At 51.9% G+C, this 21769-nt stretch overlaps 1 protein-coding gene across 2 annotated transcripts in view; it reads right to left on the bottom strand.

The window, feature by feature from the left end:
* Nucleotides 1-21769, bottom strand: part of HDLBP (high density lipoprotein binding protein) — a 73777-nt gene that overhangs the window by 6851 nt on the left and 45157 nt on the right. For both annotated transcript variants that reach the window (XM_047085474.1, XM_047085475.1), the window contains exons 6-22: nucleotides 18183-18389; nucleotides 17883-18098; nucleotides 17153-17359; nucleotides 16913-17020; nucleotides 15514-15618; nucleotides 15064-15142; nucleotides 13291-13430; nucleotides 11771-11875; nucleotides 11545-11658; nucleotides 10476-10562; nucleotides 10179-10310; nucleotides 6663-6881; nucleotides 3930-4151; nucleotides 3620-3838; nucleotides 2683-2821; nucleotides 1043-1197; nucleotides 102-206 (exon numbers count right to left, since the gene is read on the bottom strand). In XM_047085474.1, coding sequence (XP_046941430.1) covers nucleotides 102-206; nucleotides 1043-1197; nucleotides 2683-2821; nucleotides 3620-3838; nucleotides 3930-4151; nucleotides 6663-6881; nucleotides 10179-10310; nucleotides 10476-10562; nucleotides 11545-11658; nucleotides 11771-11875; nucleotides 13291-13430; nucleotides 15064-15142; nucleotides 15514-15618; nucleotides 16913-17020; nucleotides 17153-17359; nucleotides 17883-18098; nucleotides 18183-18389 — 2559 coding nt within the window. The remainder of the gene's footprint in view (nucleotides 1-101; nucleotides 207-1042; nucleotides 1198-2682; nucleotides 2822-3619; nucleotides 3839-3929; nucleotides 4152-6662; nucleotides 6882-10178; nucleotides 10311-10475; nucleotides 10563-11544; nucleotides 11659-11770; nucleotides 11876-13290; nucleotides 13431-15063; nucleotides 15143-15513; nucleotides 15619-16912; nucleotides 17021-17152; nucleotides 17360-17882; nucleotides 18099-18182; nucleotides 18390-21769) is intronic.

Genomic DNA, 21769 nt, shown 5'->3' with positions numbered 1-21769 from the left:
ACCAGGATGAGGCGCACTGCCGAGGGGCTGAGCCGCCAGGGGCCCGTGGGAGGGCTCGCTCCCAACACTGGCTCCTGGGGAAAGACTGCAAATCCCAGTACCTCAAACTCATCCATCATCTTCCGGATCCCGCTCCCCTTCTGCCCGATGATGTACCGGTGAAGGTCAAAGGGCACCTCCACTTCGATGGTGACGGGAACCAGTGCCTGCAGAGAAGACAGGGTCGGGCCTGAGAGCAGCTGGCAGGGAGCCAGTGACCCTGTGAGAATTACAGGGCGCTTCCTGGAACCTTCTATGATGTTCTACCTCAACTGAGAGCTTCACCCAGACTTTTAACTCAACAGAAAACACAGGAAGAGAATCCAGAATCCAGTTTTAAGGTTAACGCCACCAGAGCAAACTTTCTGGCCCTCACCCCAAGCCTATGCCCTTAACCGTGGCAAACCTCTTACAGAAACAAAACAAATCCAGGAAAAACAGAGCAACTGGAGAGAGACCGGTGGGGCTCAGGGACAGAAGCTGGCCTCACTGACATCAGGAACAGACTGTAGCCAAGCCTGTGTGGGTTGCTGGGTTAACAGCGGGGGACGTGGGCTCCCCTGCTCTCTCTCTACCCTAGCCCCTGACCACCTCTCCACAACCCCTTCACTTCCACATTCCACTGTTTTTAAGCACCACCTGACACATGACCTGTTTCTGCTTCTTGTCTGTCCATTCCACCTAAGCACTAATCTGCACACCGTGGAACACAGCATTTAGAGCAGCGCCCAACAGGGAGGTGGCTCTCAGGTAGGTGCCCCCCACACAAAAGACTCCTCCTCACAGACCTGAGATGGCAGTGGTTATCACTAGGCCACAGAGGCTACAGATCACGTTGACCCCGCTGTCACTGAAACCTGCCGGTTCCACATACTTGCCCAGCCCCCAGTGCCGGGCTCTGTGCCCGGGTCCGGTCCAGCACAGCCCGCGGTGCAAGCCAAGGTGCTTGGGGCAGCCCCACCGGGACGAGGTCCAGTCACACACTGCATGAGGGCACACCCACCTCGAGGGCTTCCTTGGCGGCCTCGCACTTTTCCTTCCGGCCAGAGATGATGATGATGTCACATCTCCTTGGGGAGCCAGGGTCGGTGTCTTTGGTGTCCCTCCCGTCTCCAGCATCGTCACCGTTCTCCTGGACTTGCGGCTCCACGCTGTGAACTGGGGAGAAGGGCAGGGCAGCTCAGAGTCCTGGCGGGAGAGGCAGGGCAGACCGGCGCCAGCCTGGCTCGCAGCCTGGCCTGGGTGGCAACAAAGGCCCCACAGTGAGGCCGGGAGTGGAGCGCTCTTCCTCGGAGGCTGGAACGTGATGCCCGGTGAGCCCAAAGGGTACGGAGCCTAGAAACTGAGCCACGATGCTGGGACACGGCAGCGAGAGGGACGGGGGAAGCCTCCAGCGGCCTCGTATGTCAGGAGGCAGGCAAGCCTCAAGAGTGAAGGGACACGAACACAGGAGTGGGCTGGCGGGGGACAAGTGTGGACCCAACACAAAAGCAAGGTTCGCAGAGTGGGATGGAACCCAGGAGTCTGGACGACATGAACGCGAGCGAGCGAGCGAGCATCAGGCAGGGCCGTGCCGCACAGACCAGGGTAAGAGGTGGACGCTGCAGAACTGCCGGCACCGGAAAGATGTGACCATCGACCACGAATTCGGCACCAGCACACGGAACGCCAGCTCCGCGGATTCTGGGGGATGTGCCACAGTTATCGCTAATGACGTTAAGAAAACATCCTTATTCTTAGGAAGTAGCCACTACAGACAAAGAACGAGTCTGAAAATTACACTCCAATGTCTCAGAAACAACAACTGTGTGTGCATAGAAGAGGAGGTGCAAAACAAAAGAGACTGAATTTCAATAATGAACATACAAAATATGTCTTTATCGGGTACGATGTTCCTTCAAATATACTCCAAACAGCCCATGTTCTAAGGAAACAAGAGCTTCAATGGCCACGAGAAGCTCCAGAGAGGACAGAGATGGGCGGCGGCGGCGGCGGCGGTGGGGGGGTTCGGGTGGGGGGGGGGGGTCGGGGAGGACCCAGGGTCGGTCATCGACCAGACGAGACCGGAGACAGCACAGTGGGCTGCAACCTAGCTGGGAGCCTGGCGTGACCAAGTGAGGTCTGAGACACAGGCAGGACGCTGCTCTCATTGACCCCACAAGCCAGTCACCTCCTGGCTGCCTAACCACCCTGCCGTGCTCCCAGGACACAAGCAGGACCAAGTGACAAGCAGGACATGGAGCTGGGGGAGGGGTGTCACAGAAGGGCAGCCAGTGGCCACCTTTACTGGAGCCGCCTGCCTCACAAGGGACAAGACCCGCCAGGTAGGGGTGCTTGGGGGAGAGGCAGCTGCAGTGGACAGAGTGGGAGCAGCCCCGTCACACACATCACTTGGGAATCTGTAAGTAGCCTCAGAACCAAACCCCTGCATCAGAGGCCGCAGCTGCTTTGCCGTCCTTGGCCTTGTCACCCTGCCCGAAGGCCACCTGGTCACCCTGGGACCCGGGTGTTCCAGCAGCACGCCAGCACTGACACACGACGCAGCACACGTGATGGCCACCTGACGCCCACCCTCCGTAGGGGAGGTCCATTCACACACCCCCTGGCTCCCCACTCAGCACAGAGCTCACCGCTGAGACCCACCTGGGTTCTCCTCTCTGTCTGGGAATTTAATCTGAACGTTATAGTCCCGAGTAATCTGCTGGATTCTAGAACCTTTGGGGCCCATGACAGATCGATGGAACTTCTGGGGTATGGCACATTCTATGGTCACCTGGGCTTCCTGGGGAGGGGGGGGTGGGCAGGGGGACACAGCAAGAAAGAAAAAAATAAAGGCAAAGGTTAACTGCTTAGGCTCGACGCGTATTTTCACCAGCTTCCACTCAATCCTCTACAGAGACCCCCAAATGCACAGATGCACGCCCCCCCCCACCCCTTTTCCAAGTGCTCAAAGTACAACAGGGTGGACAGAGGGAGGGTGGGGGCAGGACTGACAGGGAGGCCTCTTTCTGAGACATCTCCCAGTGACTAAGTACTGATGACCTGTCTGTACAAAACGGCACCAGCACTCACTGCTGCCCAGAGCACGTGTGACCATCTCCTGTCTCCATGCACAGAGCCCCCACCCCGAGCACAAAGCACGCGGCACTGTTAGCCACTGTCCCTGTAGGGTGACTGCACTAGCCAGGTGACATTCAAATGCTGTGGCTGTGACTCTGTGAGGAGGCATCAGGCTTAATGGTCAGGACAGTACTTCCAAGGCCCCAGCAGGGGAGGGCTGGGAGGAGCCCTGGAGGGGGGGGTGAGGCTCTCTAAGGGCTGGTTGAGAAAACCCCACAAGTTTCCATGTGGATTTGCTGACACGCCCTCCCCTGCCATCTCTTTTCTTCCCGTTGGGAAGGAGAGGCAGAGAGAAGGAAGCCGGTTCCTCATACAGATTTCATTTCATAACGTGTTTTTAAAAGCTGCTGCTCAAGGGCAGTGTCCTGCCAAGAGTAAAGCCAGAGAGGCTGAGAGTCCAAGACTGAGAACCAAAGAGCCCCAGCCTGACTGGAGCCCTGCCACCCTCCCAGGCACCTACCAGGTCCTCGATGATCTCCTGAATGCGCTTCTTGGCCGCCTCCACACAGTCCTTGGCGCCCTTGAGGGTGACCTTATCACTCTGCGTGCCAGAACGTGGGAAGCTAACCATCACCCCACCATACTCTTCAGCAATCTCCCGCAAGACCTGGCCTCGTCGGATGACAAAATGGCGGTGGTGCTTGGGGTCCACCAGCATGCAGTCCTCCACCACATTATCCTGCAGCATTGGAGGAAAGGAAAGGGAGAGGACTTATGTCAACCACGCCGACAGGATGGACAACCAAGGGGCAGCTCCCACTGGGCCTTACCAGGTTCTGAATAAGGGCCTCCAGCTCCTTCTGTGCCTCCCTGACAGCATCCTCCTTCCCAATGATGGTGATCAGGTCCTGATCCTTGTCCTCAGCCGTTGGGAATATGATACGGGCTCCAGTGTTGTCACGCACCTTGCGTATTTTGCCACCCCCTTTGCCAATGAGGAACTTGTGGTATTCCGGCTTGGCGCGGATGTCAACAGTGAAACTCTTGGTTTGCTGTGGAAACCAACCGCAGATACATTGGTCTGATGCTACTTGCCTGGTCCCCTGGGCAAGTGAGAAAGAGGGCCTAGAGAACAACAGCGTGGGGCTAATCGAGCCTCACGGAAACTAATGGATGGACTCCCAGACAGGAAGTACTTACATGCCATCTACCATGACCACAGACACTCAGATAGCCAAGAGCATGTGGATTGAGAGCCCCAGTCCTGCTGCTTCCCCAAACTGACCGAACCCCCGCCAGTGCTCTCCATCTACAGAGGGGACTTGGTGAGTGTGGCCTCGGGGTGCTAGGCAAGTAGGAGGCAACTGCACAGCAAGTAAGCCCACAGCACTCCCGGTACTCCCAAGTCGAGCAGAATGCTCCCTGTCTAGGCTTTTACCTGCTCTCGCCACAGGGGAGCCCTTCCCAACAGGAAGGCCCCATCTCAATCTCGGAGAGACCGAAGCCAACCAAGGCCCTAGTCTGACACCAAGAAGCCAGGGCTCAGCAAAAGCCCCGACACGACGACCTTGTTGAGGATTCATCTGGAGCACACACTCTGCCTGGCTGACTCAGACCCATACAATGCTTCCCCCTTCTTCCTTGTATCCTGAAACTTGGCTCACAGGCATGAAGAAACACAAGAGGAGGGGGAAAAAAAAGAGGGTCTACCAGCATGCTAAACAGAGTAACAAACAAGTGAATTCTGTTATCTTTTAAATGCTGGTTTCACAAAACATCCCTGAGAGAATCTTCTACTCTTCAGACAACGACATTGGCAAACAGCACCATTATTAAAAAACCTATGAGCAGGGGTGCCTGGGTGGCTCCATCAGTTAGGCATCCAACTCACTGTTCGTGAGTTCAAGCCCCACGTCGTGCTCTGTGCAGACAGCTCAGCTCCTGGAACCTGCTTCAGATTGTGTCTCCCCACTCTCTGCCCCTCCTACCTCCACCTGCACTCTCTCAAAAATAAACCAACGTTCAAAAAAAAAAAAAAGCTAATGAGCAAGGTGAGCCCAGCTTAGCAACACGATAAAAGATGACACACTTAAACCAGTGGGGTCACCCAAAAACACAAGGTCGGTTAAACATTAAAACAAACAAAAAACAACCACTAGGGGCACATGGGTGGTTCAGTGGGTTAAGCATTGACTCTTGATTTTGGCTACAGCAGTGACCTCACAGTTCATGAGCTCAAGCCCTGTGTGGGGCTTTCCACTGACAGTACAAAGCCTGCTTGGGATTCTCTCTCCCTCTCTCACTGTTTCCTCTCCCCCCAAATAAATAAACACTAAAAAAAAAAGAAAAAAAAGAAAAAAAAGAAAAAAGCTAACCAAAAAAATCTAATACATATGCTTAAAAAACGAAAAACCATGCTACCATGTCAACAGATGCAGAAAAATCTTCCTACAAAACCCAACACCTGTTCCCGTAACGACTCTGAGCAAATCGGTAACAGACGGGAACTTCCTCAACCTGATAAAGAGCAACTTTGGAAGACAGTGTAACTCCCACTTCATGGTGAAGGACTGAGCACTTTCCCCAAAGGCTGCCAACAAGGCAAGGCTGTCTGCCCTCCCCACTGCTACGCAACGCCATACTGGAGGCCCGCGTGGCGCATAGGACAAGACCTACGGGCGTATAGATCAGAAAGAAACCCAACTGTCTACGCAAAGACAACATGTTCTACACATAAAACTCACAACAAAAGCTACTAATACTAGTAACTGAACTTTAAAGCAGATGCACAAAACAAAGCCACTACAAAAAAAAACTTATTTCAATACATGACACTAGCTGGAATTTGACACTGATTTAATTAACAACAATGCTACAAAGCAAAATAGCGAGAATATGAATCGAACAAAACACGAAAGAGAACCACATGCTGAACATAACAAAACACCAATTAAGAATCAAAGACTTAAAACAGACTGGAAGACTGAATTCCCGGGAGGTCAGTTCTCCCCAATTTGGTCTACAGATTCAACACAGTCTCGGTCAAAATCTAAGCAGGATTTTCCCCTACAAATTGGTAAGCAGTTTCCAAATGCAGAATGGCAAAGATCTAGAACAGCTAAAGTGGTTCTACAAAAGCACAAAGCTAAAGGGCTCTCCCAGCCCCCCGACCCTATGGTGTCACTGGGACGCACAGAGTCCGGCAACAGACCCACACGTGGGTTTTGACAAAGGGGCAAAGGTGATTCAATGCAGAATTTAAGGTGATGGCCAAAACATTTTCACTGCAGTGGTGGTCATGTCAGTGTGTGTATGCTTGTCAAAACTCAGAAAAGTGGATTTTATGGTCTACGAATCCTACTTTAAAAAGCCAATACGCCAAACCGCAACTTTTCTACATCGTTCAGGTCGGCATTCGACCTGCCAAGGCCCTTTGTTCAGCAATGGCAAAATCAGAGACATAAAGGTGTAATGAAGCAGTTTTCTGACCTGCCACAAAAACAGGGCAAGGACTTCTAGCAAGGGACAGACACGGCACCATCACTCCTGGGCGTGGGGCTCACCTTCTCCTCTGCCAGGTGCAGGAGCTGCTTCTTGGCCTTCTCCACATCCGAGGCGGGGCCCCTGATGACAACTGTGTCACTCCCCGAGCCCTCCACAGGGAAGTGGATGTGCACCCCGCCGCACTCCTCCATGATGGAGCGGATCAGGCGCCCCTTCGTGCCGATGAGGGAGTTGTGCAGCCTGGCGGGGATGGAGACCTCCACTTCGGCGATGTTGGCCTGGAATCACACACGGTCCGTGAGGTGTGGGACACAGGACGGCACGCCCGCCGCCCAGGGACCCGGAGCCTGTGTGCATGAGCGGGTACATGAATATGGGTGTGGGATGGGGCGGGGGCAGTGGCTCACACAATGTGGAAGGGAAGCCTCCGGGTTACACCGTCAAAACAGTGCTTTCCTCCTTTGGTTCTCTTGGTGCCCAAGCAGAGATACACCGATACGCCCGCGGGTCAGCACCTATCCTGCCTCTAGTCAAGGTGACACAAGGACCAGGTTTAACTCCCACAAGGACACAATGGTGTTCAAGACACTGGAGACAGGGAGGAAGGAAGGTGAGCCTGCTGACTGCCCCCTGGCCAAGTCCCAGCGTCAAGGACACAGGGCCGACAGGTCAGAGCCTGAGGGGAGGGAGCAGCGTGGAGGCAGAAGCCCCCGTGAACTGGACATTGCTCCCATACTGACGTGCGGAGGGAAATGGCCGAGGCTTGGGAAAGAGCCCCGGATCACTAGAGGGAGCAAACCACAGCACACAGCACTGTCCACATGCCAGGACGTGGGCACAGGAAAGCCTCACTTCAGTAGTGGGAAGTAATGCCCCAGACTAGGCACTGCTGTGACGCCACCTCATGTGTCTCAAGAGCAAGTCCACAAAGGAGCAAAGTATTTCAAAGCACCTTAACGAAGCTGAAAGACACTTACAGGAATGCCAAACTATCCGGCATCCACCGAAGTAAACCTCCTAACTTCTGGCATCCAATGAAAAAATAGCAGATAAGCAAAGAAACAGGAGAAAACTACCTCACTGAGAAAAGCACGGAAAACAGCCCAGAAATGACACAGACACTAGAACCGGTGGGTTGAGGGGCGCCCGGGTGGTTCCGTTGAGCATCCCGCTGTGGATTTCAGCTCAGGTCGTGACTTCACGGTCCTGATATCGAGCCCCACATTGGGCTCCACGCTGGGCAGTGGAGCCTGCCTGGGATTCTCGCTCTCTCCCTCTGCATCCACACCTCAGATTAAAAAAAAAACCATAAAAAAAAGAAGAACCGGAGGAGACCGATAACACTACAACAGGCATTTTCACGACCCTGCATATGGTCAAAAAGGCAAAGAAAGACTGAAGGTGTCAATGTAAAACCTCCAATATTCCAACTGAACCCCTATAGGTGAAAATGTCCAAAATGACAAATACACTAGGTGGGATACAGACAGATTACACACTGCAGAAAATTAATGAATTTAAAGAAACCAATGGAGGAAAAAACACCACTTCACCTTTCCACTCAAATAAATAGCGTACCAGTGAACCACAGGACAATCTGGCTGCCTATCACCAGGTAACTGGAGTCCCTGAAGGGGAGGACAAAAAAAAATATTCAGAAATAGTGACCCCAATTTTTCCAAATTTGATGACAATGCTAAACTCACGTATCCAAGAAAGCTCAATGAACTCCAAGACACGCGAGGAAAAGGACCCCCAGACATGTCGTATGTCGCTCAAAGCCTACGAGACGCTCCTAAAAACAAGAGCCAAAGAACGTGTGTGGAGGAGCAAAGTAAAGGAGGACCTCAGACGTGTCCTCACAGACACTGTGGGAGGTGCCAAAACAGAGTCAGGTGCAGAAAGAAAACCTCCAAGCCAAGGTTGCAGAGCCCCCGGATGCCCACCCTGCCACTGGGGCAGCCTCCTGGGAAGACGGGCTGGCACTTTCTTACAAAACTAAATACATTCTTGCCACATGACCCACGTTAATACTAAGGGAAAGAAGCCAATGTCCAAACAAGAAGGTGCCGCAGGGCCACAACGCAGACCAGGGAGGCCGGGCAGCAGCGCTGGGACGCGGGATTCTCAGCACCTCCAGCGACACTGCCATAGCACGAAGTGACCCGGAGGAAGCGCACGTGGAACGTGTGCCCGGACAACTCTGAAACCACCACTAAAGTAAAAGCTATAATATCCAGTAAGCCATAAAGGGAGATCAAAGGAAAAACAAAGTTCTATTAAATCCAAAAGCAGGCAGAAAAAGAGGACAAAGACGAGACACACAGAGAACAAGTTCAAGGCGGTGGACTGAAACGGAACCGCACAGAACAATCACATCAGGGGTGACCAAGGGCTGTGGAGGGCCAAAGGAACTTGTTTATGGGGACAGTTTGTTTGGGAAGATGGAAAGTTCTGGAGACTCATGGTGGTCATGGGTGCACAGCAAGTGTGAATGCACTTAATGTCCCGGGGCTGTACACTAAGATGGCAAATCTTGTTTACGTGAATTTTAACAGAATTTTAAAATTAAAAAAATTCACATTTCCTCACACTTACTAAAAATATGGATTAAAACATGGATTAAAACAGGATATCTACAATTACTAATGTAATTAGGTACAATTAAAAGGCAGAGATGGTCAAATTGAGTAAAAAAAAAGCAAACTGCTTAAGAGAAAACTACTTTAACGAGAAAAAGTAGATTTCAGAGCAAAGACTACTACCAGGGTAAAGGAAGATGATTCTAGAATGACACGAATTACAGGCATCAGGAATGCAAAAGAGACCACCACAGTGAAAACACACTATGGGAATACTATGCAAAATTCTACGCTAAAAAATTTGACGACTCATTAGATAAAAAACCCCTTCAAAGAAAAACTACAGGTCTCAGACCAAAAGGAAAATCATCAGTGCATACAATGACAGTATTGCGCGGCCATTAAACAAAACAAGGTGCTGACACACAGAGCAACACGGATGCTCGAGGTGAAAGCAGCTGGAGATGGGGGAGCAGACGCCAGGATTTCTTTTAGACGGAGATGCAGGAAACCCACTCTAATCCCCTGTGGCCGAAAGCAGATCAAGGGGATGGCCAGGCAGAGTAGGGGGCGGGGGCTGGCATGGAAGAGGGAGGGACTGAAAAGGAGCAGGAGGACATTTCTGGGGTGCTGGACACGCTCGGCATCCTGACTACGGAAAGGATTCCATGGATGTACACGTGTCATAACTCACCAAAGCGCACACTTTAAACATGCAGTTTTTTACACGTTAACTTTTCAGAAATTGAAAAAAATTATTGTAATGCCTTCACGACCTGATTTCCAAGCACTCAAGTCCAGTGCTACCGCTCAGACCAGCGGGGCACACCGCCATAGCCAGGCGGCAGGTGGCTGCTCGGAGGCCAGCACTGCTGCGGGGAGGGCCGGCCTGCCTGACCCCGCGTGCCTGAACAGCAGGCTAGCGCCGTGGGGGCTGCTGAGACAGGACCACAGGGAGCCTGGCTAGCGTCCTGTCACAAAACACCCCATTACCAGGTCTTTCTGGATGGACAGGATGCGGCTCCGGGCAGCCTCACAGTTGGCTCGCTTGCCTGTGATGATAATGGTCTCTGAATTGCTATTCTCTGCTGGAAGGTCGATCTTTGTGTTGCTTTCTTCTCGGATCTACAAGCAGATGGGACACCATGAAAAGCAGACGTCCCAGGTGAGACAGCTGGAGCCCAGGGCTGGAAAGGAAGGCTCCCTCCTTCAAAGCTCAGCCGGAATGGCAGAGGGCTTTGGGGGTAGGCTGAGGAGAGCCAAGGTTCAGGGGACAAACTGGCTGGTCACCTTTTTAATGTTTGCGCCTCCTTTCCCAATGATGTTCTTGTGAAATTGTTTGAAGATCGGAACAGAAATTGAGTAACTATTTTCCACCTTAGAGACAAAAGGAGCGGCACAATTAGCCAGCATACTGGAGTGAGGTATCCCATCATCCATGAAAGAGTATGAAATGACAGGTCTCATTATGGGAAAACACACACTTGGATCCTCCTGGTCTCCTGCTATCTGACCTCTGACCTTCAGAGGCTTGTCACAAGAATGGGGGATAACTTACTCAGCAATTAGCTAACTGGGCAAGCCACAGTTAACTGATGCAAAGCCACCTTTATAAAAAGTGGCTCGCAATACAACCTGCCATCTGTTCGATGCAAGTTCCACAATCCAGAAGCAACGGAGTGTGCCAAGTGTCCTCAACCGACACTCTGGGTACGAGGGGGTTCTGGCCACCTCCAGGACCAGAGCTGGCCGAGGGCCAGTGGAGACCAGGACACCAGGCTGGGAGAAGTAAGCCCAGAGCACACCTCAAGGTGACACACAGACCCTGCCACTCTTGGGAACCCCACCACTCCAGGGCAGCGTGAATGTGCTCAGGGCTGGGAGAGCCCCCATCAGTGATTGAGGCAGCTGTCCGCTCGGTCCCAGCCCCATGAAGGACCACACAAAGCATGAGCCCACCTGGAGTCCTCCCGTCAATAACGACCCTCCTCGGCACTTTCCAAACTACCTGTTCCCATTCCAGCTCTCAAGAAGGTAACAAATCAGTAACTGACTCCCCACACTATCTGCGGACATCCCGCTCCTTACCAGATGGCACACGTTATCTAGATACCCCAAGACCCCTCCAGGACACAAGGAACCTGGCACCCCACTTTAATTCCACGCAACACTGAGGCCCTAACAATTTCTGCCAGTCTAAGCACACGGGGTTACCAGAGACGGCATCACTATGGAGACGGCAGACCAATCCAGGGTCCAGGTGTGCTCCCCAAGCAGAGGTACTGACGGGACAAGTCCCCCAGGCCTCTCCGCCACCAGTAACATTGTATCACAACCAAGGAGGGAAAACACCCCCTACCAGGTCTGCCACCATCTTCTGCATGTATTTGGTGCATTTTTCCACCTCATTCTTGGGCCCTCTGAGTTGGACGATATCACTCTTTTGTGCTGGGTCTGGAAAGTTGATGATAACCTGGGACAAATCACCACAAATGCAAGTTCAGTTATTGGTAATGACCGGATTCCACAACAGTGCCAATCAATCCCTCCTAGAGGACTCGAGAATGCCTTTGGGAAACCCTTACCTCTGGGAATTTGTCACGAATTTCACGGATCCGTTCACCCTTCTGGCCAATGATGGTGCGATGGAATCTCTGCTCAATGATCAGATCCTTGGTACGCTCATTTTCCTAAAAACGCGGTTTGAGGAGATGATGTAAACAGCAGGAGGCCCCCCGGGGGCCTGGGGAGCTCCAACAGCCTCGTAGCACCACAGGGAGTCGGCAGCCAGCAGAGTGCCCTGGAGAGGACACCCACTCTCTCTAACAACATGGGCTGGGTGTCATTTTCCTGAATGAAGTACGATTCCACAGCAGAGTTCAGGACCCCTCAACCAGAAGTGCCAGTGCAGTGGCCTCAATCCATGGGGATGAGAACAAGAGACCATGAGGCACAACGCCCTGCAGGCAGTGATCCTTCCAGAACACAGTGTGGTTCAACCACTGCCACACGTGGATAATTAAGAAAGGTTCAACACCAGACAATAAACCTGCATGGTTCTGGTTCTCACCTACCCCAGCGTCTCACTAAAACACCAAAGAATACAAAAGAATAAACAGAGGTAGGATAAAGAAAAAATACTAGCAGCTAACCATTCAAAATCTTGGGGGAGATTCTGGATCAGACTGGCACCAGGCTGACAGAGAAACACGGGTTCAGTAATCCCACAGAAGCACCAGATACCCCAGACCAAGGGACCCCCCCCCCCCCGCCCCGGGCAACAAGAGAGCTGGCTGAGTAAGGGAAGAGCTGGAACCCTCTGCTGAGCTGTGAGCTCAGGGATGGCCAGAGAATGGCAGGAGGCCGCATGTGTCGGCTTGCAGCTGAGGAAAAGGAAAGGCCTACTGCCCAAAGGGGGCCTTGAGGGCAGGCTCCAGGCCTGGGCACCAGAGCCAGGCAGTGACAGGGTGAAACAGACATGCAGCTCACTCCCTATCCCGATGAGGCACGCACACTGCCCTGCCCGAGGCTTCCTGACGTTCTGCAAGTGTTTACGCTGAACCGTAAACTCTCACTCAGCACGTGCCTCCTCTGGATGCTGAAAGGCATCCCAGTGACGCTTCGGTGCAGCCCAAACCAACAGTCACAGCTGCATGGCTATCTGCATATGAATCACACAATCAAGATAGACACACCAGCGCTGACAGCTTAGACAGGGGAGTGCAGAACTTCAGTCTGGCAGCAGGAACAAGCCCCGCCAACCTTTAGAGTTGCAGATAACCACACAGCAGGAATTTTCAACCTTGGCTGCACATGGGAGTCACCTGGGTGCTTCTAAGAATCCAGAAAATCCATCACAGTCCCTGGAGTCAGTACTCAAAGCATCCCAGACTCCCGGGTTTCCCCAAGGCCAAAAGCCCTGCTGCAGAGCCCCAGTGCCTCCAGCACAGCACCTGGGCCCCTGCAGGTCAGAGCCACTCCTAAATTGAGCGAGTCCCATTCTCCAGGACCACACATGAAAACAGAGGCACAGAGGGTACCCTGCAGAGTCACCCAGCAGGCACAGGCGCACCCCTCCCCAGCAGGGCCTGGCCGCAGGTCTCACCATCCGAGAGGCAAGCTCCAGCAGCTCCCGCTTGGCCTGCTGCACACCCTGCGGGTCCCCCTCGATACGGATCAGGTTGCTCTTCTCACTGTCAGGAGGGATGCGCACGGACACCTTGTACTGGTCTTTGATTCTGTTTACTTAATAATACAACAAGAAACACGTTTTAGACTCAGAATCTATTATGTTCCACTAGTGATTAACCACCTAGCGGAACAGGACTAAAGCCCCCACTCACCAGTCACCCAACAAGTAAAGAGGGTGATTAAGCCTTCAGTGCAAGACTCTCCATTCTCTCAAATGTGTTGGGTATGGTCTTTACCTAGACGGACCATGTGGGTGTCACCCTGAGGATGTCACCTGACGGACAGCTGGGGCCTCTCAGTGGATGAGGTTTCCCTGGCCTGGGCTATGGCTGGGGCTTTAGAATACTTAAAAGATCCCAGGGGTTTCTAAGGTGGAAGCAAGTTTGGGAACCGAACCACTGTGTTCTCACGTCATAAAATTACTCTCAAAAAAACAAAAATAACCGAAGGGCACCTCCCAATGACCACCTGAGGCCTCCACGGAGGTCAGGCTGCTGCCCAGAGAGACCCCACCATCAGCTGGGATCCAAATCAAGACTTCACTTCTTTGCCAAACAAGTTGAGTTCAAAACCCTCTGTCATCTTCTTTGAACAGAGACCCAAGCCCCCACACCCTGGAGAGACCTTATCCCCAGAAACAAGGCCTGCATTTTGCCCAAGCTCCTTAGGGGTCACAGAGGAGGGCTGCGAGCACACACAGAGACAGCCAGGACATGTGCTATTTCAGGGTGAAACCACGTAGGACAACAAGAGCCAAGGACTCAGAAGCCAGGTGGGAGGTTTCAGATCGTGAAAGAAAAGGAGGGGAGAAACAGAACCAGAAAGCGAAGAGAATTAACCTGAACCGCACTGGGGGCTCCACACTCCTGGGGAGCAGACACGGGCAATTTGTGTCAGAGCTACGAGTTCTTACGTTAAGACACCCCAGAGTTCATCCACACACACACAAACAAATCGAGTTACATTGTGCGCGAGGCTTCAGCAGTATGTGCAAGGAAGCTCCATCAGGAGGTGTTCTGTGTCTATGGACTCTCACTGGTGTTTAAAATACCCCAGAACACAAGACTGACACCAAACACGGCACAGCTGACAAGCTCACGTTACTATGAACAAAAACTGGACCGTATCAGGCAAAAACCAAAGAGGACACACTCACAGGGCATCCTGTCTACACGGCTGGGGTCCCTACAACCTAGGGATGGACCCAGGCCGGGATGTGTGCTGCCCTCTCACCTCCTACTACAGAGGAAACATAGGGACAAGGAAAGCACTGTAATGTGTTGGGTGGCCTCACAGTAAACCAGGCCAAGGAGTGGGTTTTACAAAACATCCTTCATTTGGGCACAGCCCTCACTCAACACACTTCTGAGGAACCACGCTTGCGCTCCTGATCAGACAGAGCTCACCTGGGCTGCCGTGATATCGCTTGCCCAAAAGAACCCCTCCCTGTGCCCGTGAGCCCAGACATTTCCTGCTCCTTGGGGAGCCCTGCTAGGCACCCATTCGGTAGTGACTAGAAAACCAGTGATGTTACCCCATCAGGCTCGGCAGTCCTTCACCGTGACCTCTGACCAGGATGGTCATGGTTACCTCCAGACCAACCACAGCCCGGCGAGAAGAGGAGTTCGAAGCTGTGTGACCCAGCCTCAACCCCAGCACCACCCCCGGCGCCATCAGCCGCACTCACTGTTGGCCCCGCTCTTCCCGATGAGGTGCCTGTGGAACTTGTGGTCCACGTTGATCTCCACATAGTCCATCCGGGTAATCTGCAGGAGGAGCACAGAATGGGTCCGGAGACAAACTCTTGAGGCCATGGGATGAGCCACAGTCTCAGACACCAGCAAGAACCAAAGTCCAAAAGCCGGTAGCTGTTGCCATGTTTTGTCACTCAACTGTCGGGCATTGTTCCAAGACTGTCCTTCCGGCCCACTTCAAAGACCCTTCTTCAAAACAAAGTCTCCTCCATCCATGAACCTCCTGGACTTGGCCAGGTTCTAACCGCTTCAGAACCTGTTACTCGCCCTGGGCTACCCCTGGGTAGCCAGGCCCACCCACGTGATGTCTGACTGGCAAGCGAGGACATTCCAGCCACGGCCCTACTTCACCAGCACCCACAATGTGCAGGGGGGCACCTTACCAGGTCTTTGACCATGGCTTCAATCTGTTCCTGGGCCACGTTTACATCCTCTGTGGGGCCTTCCAGAGTGATCTTATCCTCACCTTCTGTGAACTCGATGTGAACCTACCACATCAAAATGAGGAAAGAGATGGCCAAGATGGCACGGCACAGCGGCAGTGCCCTGAGAACCTGCGAGTGCTTTCCTGAGGCAGCGGCCAACCCCACCTGCTTCATATAAACGCACGTCCAGAGACACCACAGGCGGCTGAAGAGGGCAGCTGGGGGACACCCATTATTTCGCTACTACTGTGATCTAATCATCTTTGCTTCAGTAAATGTGGGAACTGTAAAATCCTCCACGATATGCCTACCACCCAAACCACAGACCTAGAGCACCTCAACACCACTTTCCCCACTGTTTCGCTGTGGCACTTTCCCTGTTACAGGCCTACTCCTCTTCGCTTACACAAAGAATGAGACATGAGACAAGTATTGGGGCACCTGGGTGACTCAGTCGGTTGAGCGTCCGACTTCAGCTCAGGTCATGATCTCACGGCTCTTCAGTTCGAGCCCCGCGTGGGGCTCTGTGCTGACAGCTCGGAGCCTGGAACCTGCTTCAGATTCTGGGTCTCCCTCTCTCTCTGCCCCTCGCCCACTAGCATTCTGTCTGTTTCTCTCTCAGAAATAAACATTAAAAACATTTTTTTAAAAAAGTCAAACAATGAGGACAAGCATTAGGGAGGAAATCTGAGCCCATGGAGAGCTGCCTGAAGGTGGTCCACAGGCAAGGCCAGCCCTGTCCCTGCTTACGACACACCAGGCAAGAAGGCAACGTGTGACAAGGGCGTTAAGGGAGAGTGGCCCCAGGAAGCAGCTGCATTTGTGTGAACCAGGACCCTGAGCCTAAGGGAAACATGAAGAAGTCAACTGGAAACCCGCTGTGAGTCGGAGGGGGGTACGAAGGATGTGCTCCCGCGCAAGTCAGCCGGGGTAAGTCCACGGGGAGCTGTGGTCCCCTCCGGAAGACCAGGAAGACGTCAAGGACGGAAGTGTAAAGCATGAAAAGGCTGTAACACCGCACTTCAAACAAACAGCGCACGTGTGCTCTTCCAAGTTTACAGACATAACCATTGTGAAGTTACTACGCCCTAATACATGAGATCTTTCCTAAGGTATCCACGACACCTAACAATACACACAGCTTCTGATTAAAAAGATCAAAAGAATGACAGATACATTAAAAACTTTATTATGTTCTTCCTCAGCCACCCATGTAAACGGACTGTCACAAACAGCAACTGACTTTTAAAAACTGTGCCACAGTCTTCAGAGGCATGCCCAGAATAAACAACAAATGTCAGCAACGGGATGACAAGATCAAAAACTCAGAACGAACACATCCGCAAGGCCCCCTCACCTTAGGCATCTGCTGAGTGATCTTGGCCAGGTTCTGCCCTTTCTTGCCAATGATGAATCGGTGAAGCCAGGAAGGAGCGGAGACGGACGATACCGTAAAACTGTTGGCCTAGGAAACCAGGGGGCAGAGCAGCGGGTTTGCGGGGGCCAGCTCACGCGTGTTCATGCTCGCCAGAGCCAGGCGTGCGCTCCCCCGACGCGGTCCCTGCACCCAGCGCCCAGTGTCGTACGCGGCAGTTACCTTGGCATAGACTTCAGTCAGCGCCTGCCCCAGCTTTTCAGGCTCGCCTCGAAGTATCACAGTCTCGGAGATGCTGTCTGAGGGTGGGATCTCCACAGACACGCCTGTTCTTTCCAGGATCTCCTGTAAGGAATTGCCCTTGGGCCCGATGACATACTTGTGCTGGGACTTCTTTACCTCCACAGCGATGGTTGTGGTCTTCTTTTTCTAAGAGCACCATGAGGGAGTCAGAAGGGAGGACTCAGGAGGAATAGGTGGGAACAGAACACTGTCATCAAAGAAGGAGGGAGCAAGATGCAGAGCCTTACATACTCGTGAGCCCTCGCAAGTGAAGACGGGGACCAGCCAACCCCCAGAACCTCCTGTGATCAAGGGCTGGGTTTCGTCCTCACAAGAATCACCTGAGAATTTAACTCAAGCCCAGACTGAAAAGTGCAAGTCCATGAGGTGAGGACACCAAGTCCTCCCCCTACCTCAAGGAGTGAGTATGGGGACTCCATGACGGGGACTCACAGCGGACAGCTAGCTCCAACATGTGACTGGATCTGGGTGCTACATCCAGCCCAGACGTCTAGCTCCAAGCTCTGTCCACTCTTTCCCTGCCCAACAGCTCCACCTGCTAACTAACTGGAAACTGAACTCATCTGGGCACAAGAGGGGTAAGAGGCAGGGGCTAGACTTCAGCCACACCTCCAGATGACAGTCCCCACACTCTCTGCCCAACCACTACCTTCTCCTCATAAATCTTCTTGATGCGAGCCACAGCCTGGGCCAACTGCTCCTTCTCTCCAGTGAAGACAATTTCTGTCCGGTTGACGCTGGGTGGGGGGATGTTGATGCGCGTCCCTGTCTCCTGCATGATCTCACCAACAAGTCGGTTATAAGGCCCAGCGATGAAGGGGTGGAATGCCTTCTCCACTTCCAGCCTCTCGACAGCACGTTTGTCCTGGAAAGGACAGAACAGAACCATGAAGGCACAGCTCTTGGGCTGAGGCCAATGCACACACACCAAGCCCTCACCTGGCCCCACCTGCTCAGCGGAGATGAGCAAGACTTCATGGCGAGCTTTCTCGATTCCTTCTTTGGTACCGGTGATCCTGATCTGATTGCTGGCGTCATCTGGGCGTGGGATCTGGATTTTGGTTGCAGTTTTGAGCTCTAAGTCTTGCAGTTTCTCTCCATTTTTGCCAATAACAAAGCGATGGTGTTCTTTGGGAATGGCAACAGTTGCTGAGGCCTGTAAGAGGAAGAGAGGCAGAGAAAACAATAGTATTTGTAGGTCCTGAAAAAGCATTATTTCTCCACGATATTCTCTCCGCCTGAAACGCCATTCTTGCCTGCCAGTGCCAGCCCATCCCTCAGAACACTCCCAGGTTAAATAAACATCATGGTCTTGGGGACGCTTACCCTGACCCCAAGGCTAGGAAAAGTTCAAGTGCAATACACCCCCCCAGGACCCCATGACACATGCTCTGCTGTCATAGTTAGTTAGAGGTACTGATTTGTTCAATAGCTTCTCGACGCAATGAGCCACCACGAGAACAGGAATATTCAAGAATGCTGTCTTGTTCTCCACTTCCATGACTGTCAACACCATCCTGGGACATGGTAGGAAAGCAGGTACATAACTGACTAACCACATTAATTTTTGTTTCTGGAATACTAAGCTATTTTTATTTTCAGACATAAGACCTATATCCCTAATAAACTCTTTTTCCGCTCTTTTACAACCAGTTAAAACAGACGAGTTGTCTGAGAAAATAAAATAGAAATAGTCCAAAGCCTTCATCCAATGAGTCCAACTGCCAGAAATCAAGCAGGTTCCTGAAGTCCCAAAGAGCCAGGAGGACACAGGCTCCCAGTCTTCCCAACTCTGTGCAGAAAGTAGGCAGTAAGACGACTTAAAAAAGAAAAGTGTTAAAGCTCCCAACCCTGGTGTAGCAGAAACTCCCGTATCAGCCACTTCCCCCTTCCCCCAAAATACCGTCTTATAGCAGACTACCTGACGTTCAAAACAAAAACGTCATAGAGACCATATAACAGGACCTCACTTCCCAACCAGCACAGAAAAAGACCACCAGCTTGTTACACATTCTGATCAGCTCACGTTTGCTCCAAAAATGGATCAACGAGGAAATCAGTTTATGTAATTCATCATACCACTGACGTGTCATGACGTTGACGTAAGAAGAAAAATCAAACGATCACCTCCAGAAAATTTAAATCTATTTATGATTTAAAATGTGCAAGAACATGAACATCAATGGATGTGTTACTCCTGTAACATGACAAAAGGCATGCACCCTACTCAGCCTGTACTTAACGGGAGGTACCCACTGAGGTCTGCGCCCCCAACCTCCACTGCAGGGGGTCACCACAAAAGGAAACCCAAGGAAGCAAAGCAGGCACAAAGATGAGACAGGGAAGAGGCACGGGCCTGTGCCTTCCGGAGCCCCGGGAAACTACAACTTTATTAAACGTCTAAGGTCTATAACAGGGAGAAGAGCAGCACCAAAGCAGCTTTATCTTATGTTAACGGCAACTGGTTAGAAGACAGAATGCAAAAGAATGGCCATTTCTGACAGGCCAAAAAAAAAAAAAAAGACAAAGTAGCTAAGTAGACACAACCCAACATAAGAGGTGGGGTCCCTGCACTAAAACTCACAGGACGGGGGCGCCCAGGCAGCGCAGGGGGGATCCGAGCACTAGAACTCACAGGACGGGGTGCCTGGGTGGCGCAGGGGGATCCGAGCACTAGAACTCACAGGACGGGGTGCCCGGGCGGCACAGGGGGGATCCGAGCACTAGAACTCACAGGACGGGGCGCCCGGGCAGCGCAGGGGGGATCCGAGCACTAGAACTCACAGGACGGGGTGCCCCGGTGGCACAGTCGTTAAGCATCTGACTCAAGCTCAGGTCATGACCTCACGGTTCATGAGTCCGAGTCCCGCGTCAGGTGAGCCCCACTTCTCTCTCTCCCTTTCTGCCCCTCACTCATTTGTGCCCTCTTTCAAAAAAAAAAAAAAAAATCACAAAACACTCCTTTAAAGCTCTAATGCAATCTTGAGCAAAAGGTAGATCATAAAGTTTTGCATGGCAGAACAAAAGAGAAAGGCACAAGGAAAATCTTCAAAGAGGACAGTACGGGAAGGGTACCAGTAACTGTACTAAATATAAATAATATAAAACTACTATCCTTAAAACAGAACATTAGCACACAGAAAGACAGACCAACAGGTCAGAACTGAAAACCCACAAACAGAAACAAGTTAATACGGAAACGTAGGACTTCATAAAAACAGCCACTCAAATCACTGGGAAAAAACTCTTTTAAAACTGGTGTCGACAACCTAACAGCCATATGGAGAAGGATGAAACTGGATGTGCCCCTCCCCCTGCTGGTAAGAAATTCCAAACATCCAGAACAAAAAGGGAAGAACACCCTTCCAGGCACCAGGAAAAGATGAAGTTTCTCCTAATCCAGAAGTGAAACAGTTTCCCAGTGAGGACTCAAAATAACAACAGTAATGAACATGACTACACTTGAATAACCCGTCACACAGCAAAACACACCAAGGTCAAAAAACAAATGGCCAACTAGGAAGCGTTATTCATAAGGTGTATTACTGGTGCAGGTTTTTAAATTTTTTTTTTTTAACGTTTATTTATTTTTGAGAGACAGAACACGAGCAGGGAAGGGGCAGAGAGAGAGAGGGAAACACAGAATCCGAAACAGGCTCCAGGCTCTGAGCTGTCAGCACAGAGCCCGACGCCAGGCTCGAACTCATGAAACGAACCATGAGATCACGACCTGAGCCCAAGTCAGACACTCAACCGACTGAGCCACCCAGGTGCCCCTCTGGGGCAGGTTTTAAGAGCCCTAATACACTGAGCAAGGTAGACTCTTTAACTTGACAGTGAAGGCCAAAGAACAAAGAGCACACAGAGCAAATGCAAAGTCTGTATTAAACAGACACTCAATCCTGAGCGCCTGGGTGGCTGAGTTGGTTTAGTGTCAAACTCTTAATTTCGGCTCAGGTCATGATCTCCGGGTCGGTCGTAAGATCGAGCCCCACGTCAGGCTCTGCACTGACAGTGTGGAGGCTGCTTAAGGTTCTCTCTCTCCCCTCCCCCACTCACACTTTCTTTCAGATAAGTAAATAAAACAATTCTGCTCATCTGAAAAATCCAAATTAAAAGTACACTCAGCTACTTTCCAGAAGGCCAAAAGCCCAAGCATCTGACAGGCGGGGCAAGCCTGTGGGCGAGGGCCCCAGGTGCACCTGGGGGCCAGGGCTTGGCTGCTACAGGGAAATTAAGTATGCACTGCCCTCAGACCAGCCCAGACCAGCCACCTCACTGCTAGGAAACTCATCTTCAGACAGACAGGGTAAAACAGGAAATCCCATATGTACAAGGTTTTTAACCAGACACACTTATAACAGAAGTCAGGGAGGCACCCAAATGCCCATCAACAGGAATGCCTGAACAACTTCCAGCACACGCACAGAGCACCACGCACCCAAGTAAGAAAGGAGGAGAGCCACTGTTTGCTGATACGTATACATCTCCAAAAAATACGCAGGAAAAAACAGGATGTAGGGCAAGGTTTATTAC

The sequence above is a fragment of the Lynx rufus genome, unplaced genomic scaffold, assembly GCF_022079265.1.
Source record: "Lynx rufus isolate CCGP_SWC_20201006 ecotype Redwood Valley unplaced genomic scaffold, mLynRuf1.p SCAF_2, whole genome shotgun sequence".
NCBI classification, from domain to species: domain Eukaryota; kingdom Metazoa; phylum Chordata; class Mammalia; order Carnivora; family Felidae; genus Lynx; species Lynx rufus.
Note: the sequence above shows the minus strand (reverse complement) of the source record. Positions and strands in the feature narration are given on the sequence as shown.